The following is a 12,181-nucleotide window of genomic DNA, read 5'->3' as shown; positions in this document are numbered from 1 at the left end:
AGCCACTTAGCGAGGCTCTTCACAATTCAGTGAGACCCTGTTTCAAAATAAATAAAGTATAAAAAATAGGGCTGGGAAGCCGGGCGTGGTGGCTCATGCTTGTAATCCCAGCATTCGGAAGGCTGAGACCTGGAGGATCGATCATGGTTCGCAGACAGCCTCAGCTACTTACTGAGGCCCTTTGCAACTCAGTGAGACCCGGTTTCAAAATAAAGAATATAAAATAGGGCAGGGGGTGTAGCTCGGAGGTAGAATGCACTGGGTTCCATCCCCAGACCCACAAAAAAAAAAAAAAAAAAAAAAAAAAATAGGGCTGGGGGTGTAGCTCGGAGGTAGAATGCCCCTGGGTTCAAAACATTGCCCTTTTATGCTAAGCATAGTGGTCCATACCAGTAATTCCAGTACTTGGGAAGCTGAGAAAGGAAAATTGCAGACTGAAAACCAGCTTCAGCAATTTAGTCCCTTAGCAACTTAGCGAAACCTGTTTTATTATCTGAAATGTTTTTTCTCACTGTTATTTTTTCCCTTAGGTGAACAACGAAAACAAATGCTCCAAAAATACAAAGAAGAAAAGCAACTTCGAAAACTGAAAGAACAAAGAGAGAAAGCTAAAAAGGAAATATTTAAAGTGGGTCTTTATAGACCTGATAAACCTTGGTTGTTTACCTCAAACCAGACTGCTATGAAAGCTGAGCCGAAAAAGGTAAATTCATGATCTTAAATTGATGTGTAGAGGAATAGTTCCTTTTATTTGAGATTTTTTTTCCTTTTCTTTTTTCTTTTCTTTCTTTCTTTCTTTCTTTCTTTCTTTTTTTTTGGTGTGTGTGTGCTACTGGGATGGAACCCAGGGGCATTCTACCTCCAAGCTACACCCCCAGCCCTATTATTCTTTATTTAGAAACAGGGTCTCACTGAGTTGCAAAGGGCCTCACTTAGTAGCTGAGGCTGTCCATGAACCGTAGTCCTCCTGTCTCAGCCTCCCAAATGCTGGGATTACAAGCATGTGTCACCACTCCTGGCTTGTTTGAGATTTCTTTGAGTTAAGTGACTAAAATAATCCCTTCTCTTTTAGTTCCCTTTATTAACTAGTTAACTAGTTGGTGAGAGGGAGGAATGACAAAAGTACATCAGAAGAATGCAAATCAATTTATATATGAGGATGATATGTAAATTGAGATAGGATTAAAAAGCTGGGTGTGGTGGCCCATGCCTATAATCCCAGTACTTGGGAGGCTGAGAGAGGAGGATCACAGGTTCAAGGACAGCCTCAGCAAGTAGTGAGACTCTCATCAACCTAGTGTGACCCTCTTTCAAAAATAAAAACTAGAACTGGAGGTATAGCTTGGGTAGATTGCCACGGGGTTCAATCCCCATTACCACAAAAAATAGATAAATAAATAGAGATAGGCTAAAACTAGGAGAGCAGGTAGAGCCAGGCAAACAATGTTGTGTAAAGGATTTTGTCCTGTAAGTTATGGGGAACAAAAGGGGATTTAGAAATGAAGAAGTGCCATTAGCAAATTGATAATTCAGAAAAGGTACCCTGTCCTTAAAGTCCTTCTGCTCTGGAAAGGAAGCATTTATAGGGGACTATTTGTGAGGCTACTGGAGCGGAACGTGTGAGCTGGGGCCAGGCTCAGTGGCACGGGCCTGTAATGTTGGTAACTTAGGAGACAGACAGGAGAATCCAAAGTTCAAGGAGAGCCCGGGCAATTTAGCGAGACTGTATCTTTTTATTTTTACTTTATTTTCTTGCAGTACTGGGGATGGAACCCAGGGGCATTCTGCCTCGAGCTGCACTTCCAGCCCTTTTCATTTGAGATATGGTCTTAAAACTGCGTGTGGTGGCCTAAGTTTGTAATCCCAGCATTCTGGAGGCTGACAGGAGGATCATGGTTCCCGGACAGCTTCAGCTACTTAGTGAAGCCCTCAACAACTTAGGCCCTGTTTCAAAATAAAGTATAAAAAGTGGTAGAGCACTCCTGTGTTCAATCCCCAGTACCAGATATAGTTGTGCTAAGTGGACTGGGGCAGTGGGTTTAAAAAGAAAACTGGTGTAAGACATCTTGCGAGAGATTTGACAGGACTGGTGACCGCATAAGTGATGAGTCATAAAGGAATTCAGGAGTCAGATAAGATGATTCTGTCCAGGTGCTGTGACAGTGCCTGCAATCCCAATACTTAAGAGACTGAGATAGGATTGCAGCTCTGAGGCCAGCCTCAGCAACTTAGCAAGGCCCTAAGCAACTTAGTGAGACCCTGTTTCAAAATAAAAAATAGGACTGGAGGTGCAGCTCAGGGGAAGAATGTCCCTGAGTTCAATTCAAATAAAAAAGTGATTTCTTGAACCAGGATTGGCGGTGCACACTTGTCATCCTCGCTCTTGGGAGGCGGAGACAGGAGGATCGCGCAGGTTCGAAGCCAGCCGTGCTGGCGTAAGAGACCCTGTTTCAAAAATATAAAATAGGTCTGGGAGTGTAGCTCGGAGGAAGGAGGGCTTCCAGGAACCCCAGTACCACCAAAAAAAAAAAAAAAAAATAGGTCTGGGAGTATAGCCCGGAGGTAGAAGGGCTTTCAGGAACCCCAGTACCACAAAAAAAGAAAGAAAGAAAGTCATTTATTGAACCCAGGGGCATTCTACCTTCAACCTTGCTCCCACCCAGACCCTTTTAAAATTATTATTATTATTTTGAAACATGCTCCTCATAAGTTACTGAGGCTGGCCTGCAATCATGTCTCAACCTTCCAAATACTGGAATTATAGATGTGCACCACAAAACCTAGCTGAAGTTTTGTGTGTGTGTGTGTGTGTGTGTGTGTGTGTGTGTGTGTGTGTGTGGTGCTGGGGATTGAACCCAAGGGCATTCTGCTTCTGAGCGATACCCCCAGTCCTTTTTATTTTTTGTTTGTAAACAGGGTCTCTAAGTTGCTGAGGCTGTCCTCGAACCTGTGATCCTCCTGTTTCAGCCTTCCAAGTACTGGATTACCGGCATGCACAAACACACCCACCTAAAGATATCTTTTTATAAACAGAAAGCAAAACAGCCAGCCAGCGTGGTGGCCTCGAGAACCTCTGCAACTTAGTGAGACCCTGTTCACAATAAAGATAAAATAAGACTGGAAGTGTATCTCAGAGGTAGAACAGCCCTGGGTTCAATCCCTAGGACCACAAAAAAAGAAAAAACAAAGCTCCTCATACTCAGTACTCCTTTCCTCTACTCATCTTCTAGGCTGTTCATCTACCCCCTTCCCAGACAAATCTAACTAATCATATTAATGAGGATCATAATGCGAGAGAAGTTTTGAAGCTATTAACTTAAACCTAATTTTAATCAGTTAGAAGCAGAAAAAAATAGGAATTTAAGTTAGGAAGTACTTTTGGCCATAAATAATTAAGGATAAGATTAATTTTGAATTGGAAACTTCATTTCATAATGAGACACAGAAGTAAACTTTTGCCAGTTCATTTTTTTAATATTTTGTTTGGAAACAGGGTGTCACTAAGTGGCTGAGAGCCTCACTAAGTAGCTGAGGCTGGCTTCGGACCTGTGCGATCCTCCTGTCTCAGCCTCCCAAGTACTGGGTTTACAAGTGTGCACCACCACGCCCAGCTTGTCAGTTCACTTTTTTAACTTGATTTTTTTTTATTCTTTGAAGGTCATTACATCTTCTGTGCGGATCACAAGATCAAAGGCCAAAGATCACATTGAGCCGACTAAGGTAGTAGATAATTGTTACTAACGTTCACATTGTACTTTTTTTCTGAGAATAAGTAAATATGTTTTTAATATCTGATTCCAACACAGTGATTTCTTAATAGGTGCTGAAATTATTGTATGTGGTATAGTGACTTAGAGCAGTTTTTGGCTACATACTAAGGATATTTTCACTAAAAGTATTTTTGCCCAAATATTCTATGTGAGAGCCATAACCAAACTATCTTTTTGTCACATTATGTTTATAAACTTCTGAGTCTTTGAAATATTGCTACAAATAGAAGTTTTAGGAGGTACTAAAATAAAATGGAGGGGGCAAGGAGGAAAATAGTATGACTTTATCCAGCAGAGAAGCTAAAATTCATATATGCAATAGATACTGAGTCACTACTATATTCCTGGTGCCTTTTTAGGTTCTGGGATATAGTAATGAACAAAACAAAATTCCTGGCGTCATGAAGCTTACATATAAGAATGTCAGCTTGAAAATTATATATATATATATAATATCAGATGGTTATAAATATTATGTAGAAGACTAAGAAGGGAATTGGGGAATGCTAGAAGTAGGTGTGGGATAGAATTTTGATTAGAGCATTAAGGGAGAGGCTTATTGAGATTGTGGCATTTTGTTTATTTAGGTTTAGGATTTTTTTTTTTTTTTGTAAGTGAAAATGGAACCCAGGAACCCAGGGCTCTTCTACCCAGCTATACCCCCAGTCCAGCCCCCCGCCCTTATTTTTCTTGTGGTACTGGGGATGGAACTTAGGGGCATTCTACCTCTGAGCTACACCCCCACAATTATTTCATTCTTTGTTTTGAAGCAGAGTCTCACTAGGTTGCAGAGGGGCTCACAGATTGCTGAAGCTGGCTGCGATCCTGTGATCCTCCTGTCTCAGCTTCCCAAGTACTAGAATTACAAATGTGCACCACGAGGCTTGGCTCCTTTTTATTTTTTGTTTAAAACAAGGTCTCGAGAGGTTGCTGAGAATCTCACTATTTTGCTGAGGCTAGTCTCAAACCTGTGATCCTCCTAACTCAATCCCCAAGTACTGGGATTACCGGCATCCACCATCAAGCCCCCAAGATGGTGGCATTTTGAGTGAAGTCTAAGGAACTGAATGAGTGAACCATAGGAAAGAGCTGTCTATCCAGAAGAATTTTCTAGGCAAAATTCAAAGGTTTTGAAGAGCGAGTATGCCTGGTATATTTAGGGACTATCAGAAAGTTATATCGTTGCCGGGTGTGGTGGTGCACACTTGTAATCCCATTACTTGGGAGGCTGAGTCAAGTGGATTGCAGGTTTGAGACCAGCCTTAGCAACTCAGCGAGGCTCTGTTTTAAAATAAAAAATAAAATTGGGCTGGGGTGTAGCTCAGAGGTAGAATGCCTTGGGGTTTAATCTCTAGAATCACACATACATACACACAAAGGTTACAGTCAATTGTGTGTTCGTGTGTTCGTGTGTGTGTGTGTGTGTGTGTGTGTGTGTGTGTGTGACTGAGGATTGAATCTAGGGGAATTCTACCTTCAAGCTACATCTCTAGCTCTTTTTTGCAGTACCGGCAATTGAACCCAGGAGCATTCTACCTCCTAGCTACACCCCAGCCCTATTTTTTATTGTTTATTTTGAAACAGGGTCTCACTAAGTTGCAGAAGACCTCACTAAGTAGCCAAGGCTGGCTACGAACCTGTGATCTTCCTGTCTTAGCCTTCCAAGTACAGCATGCGCCACCATGTCTGGCTCCCCAGCTCTTTTTTAAATTGTTTTTCTTTTGTTTTTGTTTTTTCAGTACTGGAGACCTAGGGACATTCTCCCTCTGAGCCCTATACCCCTAGCTCTATTTTTTAATTTTTTGTTTTGCTTTTTTGTTGTGTGTGGTGCTGGGGAATTAACCTATGTCTGAGATATACTCCCAGCTCTATTTTTTATTCCTTTTTTTTGGGGGGGGGGTTACTGAGGTTCCTGGAAGCCCTTCTACTCCGGGCTACACTCCCAGACCTATTTTTACATTTTTATTTGGAAACAGGGTCTCCTAAGCCAGCGCACGCGGCTGGCTTTGAACCTGCGCGATCCTCCTGTCTCTGCCTCCCAAGCGCGGGGATAACAAGCGTGCGCCACCACACCCGGCTTTTTTATTCTTTATTTTGAAACAGGGTCTCACTAATTTGTAGAGGACCACACTAAGTAGCTGAGGCTGGCCACAAACCTGCAATCCCCCTGTTGCAGTCTCCCAAGTACTGGGATTACAAGCATCTACCACTATGCCTGGCTTGTTTGTTTTGAAACAGGGTCTCCCTGAGTTGCTGACAGTCTTGATAAATTGCTAAGGCTGGCCTGGAACCTGTGTTCTTCTCATTTAAGTGAAGGAATTGAACCCAAGGGGCATTCTTCTTCCAAGCTTCACCTGCAGCCTTTTTTTATTTTCTGTTTTCAAACAGTCTACTAAGTTGAGTACCTCACTGAGTTGCTGAGGCTATCCTTTAATCTGGGATCCTCCTGTCTCAGCCTCTCAGGTGTTGGGATTACAAGGGTATGTCACTACACCCAGCTAGTGGTAGCTGATGTATTTTTGGTAGCATAGGTTATTACCATTTTCTAAATTATTGGATTCTCAAAAAAGGATTTAAGGAAGTTTGCATAATGGAAAATTTTTCTTCATTTTATTTTGTTTGGGTTATTATATTTTTGCTGAGTAATTTTTACAATTGTCAGGATTCAGCTGAGGAATTATTTTATAGGTTAAAAATGTGATGGATTGATTCCTTTTGCAATGAAATCACATTGTACTTAATTTGTTAAATAGGTTGAGAATAGGAATAATGTCCGAGCAATGCAACCTTGTCAAAGACAAACTTCTGAAAAGAAATTATTGGACAAAGAGAAAAAAGGTAGGAATTTTAGCAATTGTTATTATTTTATTTTATTTATTTATTTATTTTTTCCTGCGGGTCTGGGGATGGAACCCAGGGGCATTCGACCTCCGAGCTACACCCCCTGCCCTATTTTTTTTCTTTTATTCTTTATTTTGAAACCAGGTCTCACTGAGTTGCAGAGGGCTTCACATAGTAGCTGAGGCTGTCCATGAACCACGATCCTCTGGTCTCAGCCTCCCAAATGCTGGGATTACAAGCGTGCATCACCTCGCCTGGCTTTAGCAATTATGAATATTTTTATTTATTTATATATTTTTTGTGGTACTGAGGATGGAACTCAAGGACATTCTACCTCTGAGCTACACCTTCAGCCCTATTTTTTACTCTTTATTTTGAAACGGTCTCACTAAGTTGCGGAGGGCCTCACTAAGTACTAGCTGAGGCTGGCCATGAACCACGATCCTCCGGTCTCAGCCTCCCAAATGCTGGGATTACAAGCGTGCAGCACCACGCCCAGCAGTTTTAGCAACTATTGATGCTACCACATTAATAGTTATCAGTGACAAGACCGTTTGATTACATTATTTTTCCCTGCAGTTGTGCATCCCGCTGTGCCAGCGTCGATGAGAATCACTCGATCAGCTACTCAAGCAGCAAAGCAGATTTCCAGAACAAGCTCGTCGAACACAACGAGAAAGCCGGCCACAACGGGTACTGATGGGAAGAAGCATTGCTCCGGTAGTGACTCTACCAGATTTGTAGTCCTTGAGGTCTTTGTGTTTAGTTTTTAAAATCAGCATGTACTTCTTTGAGTAGGGAAGAAGGAAATGGGAAGTTCCAATCTGGGAGGTAGCTTCTGCGCTCTGAAATTCAGTGAGCAGATGGCGGGTGCTGGGAGGTTGAAGCAGTGCTTTAGAATGAGAAATGAATGGCCCCGATAAATCCCACTTCATCCGTTTGGTGAAATACAGGGCAGCTGCTGAGACCACTTAATGACATGGTTCATGATATATGAAGTGGGCAAAGAGGAAAACAGATTAAATTCTGAAGAATAGGATCACAGTTCTGGAAAATAGTATGTGACTATGTGAACACAAAAAACATGGAAAACATTCTGAAGTCTGACGTCAGTAATGGCATCTCGTGTGATTTGTTTTATTTTTGTTGGCGTTTTTTTGTGTGTGCTTTTCTATATTTTTTCTGTCTATAATAAATAAACATTTGGTATTCAGAGGAAAAAGAAAAAGGTAAAAAATGCCTTTATTGTTTTTGTTTTGTTTGTGGTACTGGAGATTGAACCTGGGAGCATTCTACCTTTGAGCTACACTTCTAGCCCTGCTTTATTGTTTTATTTTAGGCCTCACTAGGTTGATTGGAGTCTCACTCCTTGCTGAGGCTGTCCTCAAATCAGTGATCCTCCTGTCTCAGCCTCCCAAGTACTGGGATTACAGGCATGCCTGGCTTATTTGTTTTGTTTTGAAGTAGCTGGTGTATATTTAGCAGGACATTTTGTTTTTATCCCTTTTTACAGTTGAATTCCATCATAAAAATTCTTTAAGACATACATTCCTGTTGCCTTTTTTACCTTTCCCAAATTACTTCATACTTTTAATGCAACATTTTATATCAGTCAAAATTGGTAATCTTACTTTGTTTTTATTTAGATCATGAATCAGAAAGGAATGCACCAAATAAAGGAAGACCTGCCCAAAAGGTAAAAACAAAACCTGACAAGGTAGAGTATAAACATGTATTCATTTCTAGGTGCCTTGAAGACTTCATTCCTACTTTGATCAAGTTGAAATCAAGCATATAGAACTACTTAAGAGGTTAGGCCACATATGTTAAAACCTTGAACTAAAAACACAGCTGAGAGGAACCATTATGTGAGAATTAGATAAGAAATAGGATGGAAAAGGGTGCAATGTGTTGACTTTGGATTCAATGACCAGCGGTTGCATCTTGTCTCTGCTTCCAGTTAGCTGCATAATTTGGGGCATGCTATGTCACTGAGTTTCCGTCCCTAGAATTCCCTCAGAGTATTGTTGTAAGAATTAACTAATCCAGGCGTTGTGGCACGCTCCTGTACTCTGAGTACCTGGTAAGCTGAGATAGGAGGATCATAGGTTAGAGGCCAGCCTCAGCAACTTAGCAAGGCCCTGTTTAAAAATAAAATAGGGCTGGGGTATGGCTTGGGGGCAGAACCCTCCTGGGTTCAATACTTTAAAAAAAAAAATTAGCTGATGTTTCTGAAGGCATCTAGTGTAGTATCTAATAAGGCTCTCCCAAAAAAGGTACTATTTTTTTTTTTTTCCTTTAGTGGTGACACTGGAGAATGAACCTTGGAGCATTTTACCTTTGAATTAAACTGTCAGCCTTATTTTATTTTATTGTGGTACTGGAGATTGAATCCAGGGTCATTCTACCTCTGAGCTATACCCCCAGCCCTATTTTTTATTTATTTATTTATTTTTTTCAGAACTGAGGATGGACCTGGGAGCATTCTACCTCCAAGTTACACCCCAGCCCTATTTTTTTATTCTTTATTTTAAAACAGGGTTTCACTGAGTTGTAGAGGGCCTAAGTAGCTGAGGCTGGCTGCAAACCTCTGCTCCTCCTGTCTCAGCCTCCCAAGTACTGTCATTACAAACATGCAGCACCACGCCTGGCTCTGTTTTATTTTATTTTAATTTTTTTTTAAGTGAGGTCTCACTCAGAGGCATTATTTTGAGGACCTGATCTTTTGGTTTATAATTAGTGCTAAAATTATACCTTTAAAAAAAAAAGTTAGGTTGAACAGTAACCAACCTGTCTAGATTATTTTTAAGGATCAAATGTAGATCTTCTAGGAAGGCAGTACAGGGTGAATCTTATTAACCAGCTAGACCATATAGCTCTGCTCTTAAGATTTATTTTCCTCTTAAATATTATCACTGGTGTTTAATGTTATTGCCACACTGGTCTTCAGAATAATGTTGCCACTTAATTCTTTGTCCAGGTCAAAATACCTTGGTTTGAGTTCAGATCTCATTAAAAATAAGAAACTTAAAAAATAAATCAAAGCCAGGTGTGGTGGTGCACACCTGTAATCCCAGCATTTGGGAGGCTGAGACATGAGGATTGTGGTTTGAGGACAGCCTAGCCACTTAATGAGGCCCTTTGCAATTCAGTGAAACCCTGTTTCCAAATAAAGAATAAAAAATAGGGCTGGGGGTATAGCTCAGAGGTAGAATGCCCCTGGGTTCCACCCCCAGTTCCGCCAAAAAAAAAAAAAAAAAAAAAAAAAAAAAACCCAGAAACTTAGGAACCTCCAAAAATTATGTTTAAATACTAAGTAACAAGTTGACCTGGAAGAGCTGAGCATGGTGACATAGGCATGTAATCCCAGTACTTGGAAGGCAGAGACAGGAGGACTGCAGGTTTACAGCCAGCCTCAGCTACTTAGTGAGGCCTTCCACAACTTAGTGAGACCCTGTTTCAAAATAAAAAATAAAATAGAGGGTTTGGGGTATAGCTCAGCAGTAGAATGCCCCTGGGGTCAATCCCTAGTACCACAAAAAGTAATGAATAAATAAATAAATTAATTAATTGACCTGGCAAAGAAAATACCATATTTTGTATGATTTATCTTACTGTGTTACATTGTAACATATTCTTATCATAAGGTTATTATTTTTATATTTTATATATCATCTATTATTTTTTGATACTGAGAATCTAACCCAGGGGCATTCTACATCTGGGATAAACTCCTACCCCTTTTTATTTTTGTTTTTGAAACAGGGTCTTGCTAGGTTACTGAGAGTCTCGTAAATTGCTGAGGCTGTCTTCCAACCTGTGATCCTTCTGTCTCATACTCCCAAGTATTGAGATTATAGATGTGTTACCACATCTGGTTTAAGGTTATTTTATTTATTTATTTATTTAAAAAATTTTAAGTTTATTTTAAAAGAGAATTTGGCACCAGACATGGTGACAAACACCTATAATCCCAATACTTGGGAGGTTGAGACAGGAGGATTGCAGATTCTTGATACTTTGTGAGGCCCTCTGCAACTTAATGAGACCTTTTCAAAACAAAAGAATTAAATAGGGCTGGGGAAGTAGAATGCCACTGGGGTCCATCTTCAGTACCACCAAAAAAAAAAAGAGAAAGGATTTGGTCTCTAATAATAATGTTAGTCCACTAATAAAATACTAAATCCCTTATTTTAAATTAATTGTGATTATCTATGTAAATTTAAGTAAAAAGATATTTGTTAGTTGAATATATTTTCCCTCTTAGTTTTCCTATATTTTAATGTGTTGTAATATGTACAGGGTGTTATTTATTCCTTTGATTAGAATTGGTTCTCTTCCTGGATCATAGTAATGGTTTGTGTCAAAAACAACTGCAGCCAGCCAGGCTACTTAGTGAGGCCCTTTGCAACTCAGTGAGACCCTGTTTCAAAATAAAGATTAAAAAAATAGGGCAGGGGGTATAGTTCGGAGGTCGAATGCCCCTGGGTTCTATCCCCAGCATCCCGGCATGGTGGCGCACGCTTGTAATCTCAGCGCTTGGGAGGCTGAGACAGGAGGATCACACAGGTTGGAAGCCAGCCTCAGCTACTTAGGGAGGCTCTCAGCAACTTAGTGAGACCCTGTTTCCAAATAAAGTATAAAATAGCTCTGGGAGTGTAGCCCGGAGGTAGAAAAGCCTCTGAATTCTACCCCCAGTACCACAGACAAACAAACAAAAAAGTAAAAAGACTATAAAAAAAAAATAGGGTTGGGGCTGTAGTTTGGAGGTACAGTGCCCCTGGGCTCCATCTCTGTACCGCAAAAAAAAAAAAAAAAAAAAAAAGATAAATAAAACCATTGCTATGATTCAGGAAGAGAGAGAACCAATGATATATTCCATATATACATTTATATATACATTTTAATTTTATTTGGCTTTGTCTCTCAAATTATGTACCTGCAACATATAGCTCAGTTGTCATATTTTCAAAACTGCAAAAATTGGTTGAACCTATCTCTAGAAGAGAAATTCTTACTTTATTCTGTTTACTTACATCTAGGTCGTTTCTTTTAAAGTTGATAGTGAAGGAAATACTTTGGATTCACAAGCCAGTGCAACCAACGGATTGGATCCAGATGGAGTCTTATCGAATATGGAAAGATTCTCTAAGACAAATCCTATTAAAACCAAAGGAAAGATTTCATTTGCACCCAGTGACTTTATGTTTCATCCCCTGGATGGTCTGAAGAGCTATCAAGTAGCACCCATGACTCCCAGAAGTGCCAATGCTTTCTTGACGCCAAGTTATATCTGGAGCCCCCTAAAAACAGAAATGTAAGAATATAATCTTTTTTTTTTTTTTTTTTTTTTTTTTGGTGGTACTGGGATTCCTGGAAGCCCTTCTACCTCCGGGCTACACTCCCAGACCTATTTTATATTTTATTTGGAAACAGGGTCTCTTACACCAGTTGAGGCTGGCTTCGAACCTGCATGATCCTCCTGTCTCCTCCTCCCAAGCGCGGGAATTACAAGCGTGCGCCACCACGCCAGGCAGAATATAATCTTAAAAATGGAAAAATATGTGTGC

At 40.3% G+C, this 12,181-nt stretch overlaps 1 protein-coding gene and 1 pseudogene across 2 annotated transcripts in view; one reads left to right on the top strand and one right to left on the bottom strand.

The window, feature by feature from the left end:
• The window catches only part of LOC308271346 (UDP-glucuronosyltransferase 2B31-like), a 138,783-nt pseudogene that overhangs the window by 49,929 nt on the left and 76,673 nt on the right, over positions 1-12,181 (bottom strand). The window lies entirely within an intron of this gene.
• LOC308271510 (disks large-associated protein 5-like) overlaps positions 1-12,181 on the top strand; it is a gene marked incomplete at both ends in the record, with an annotated part of 45,114 nt that overhangs the window by 4,573 nt on the left and 28,360 nt on the right. The window contains 7 exons of the mRNA XM_080707901.1: positions 531-703; positions 3,658-3,720; positions 6,524-6,754; positions 7,147-7,304; positions 7,644-7,723; positions 8,258-8,328; positions 11,654-11,928. Of these exons, the coding sequence (XP_080564027.1) occupies positions 531-703; positions 3,658-3,720; positions 6,524-6,754; positions 7,147-7,304; positions 7,644-7,723; positions 8,258-8,328; positions 11,654-11,928 (1,051 nt within the window). The remainder of the gene's footprint in view (positions 1-530; positions 704-3,657; positions 3,721-6,523; positions 6,755-7,146; positions 7,305-7,643; positions 7,724-8,257; positions 8,329-11,653; positions 11,929-12,181) is intronic.

Source organism: Muscardinus avellanarius, assembly GCF_963383645.1.
Source record: "Muscardinus avellanarius genome assembly, chromosome: 12".
NCBI classification, from domain to species: Eukaryota; Metazoa; Chordata; class Mammalia; order Rodentia; family Gliridae; genus Muscardinus; species Muscardinus avellanarius.
The sequence above is the reverse complement of the archived record's forward strand: the minus strand, read 5'-3'. Positions and strand labels throughout refer to the sequence as shown.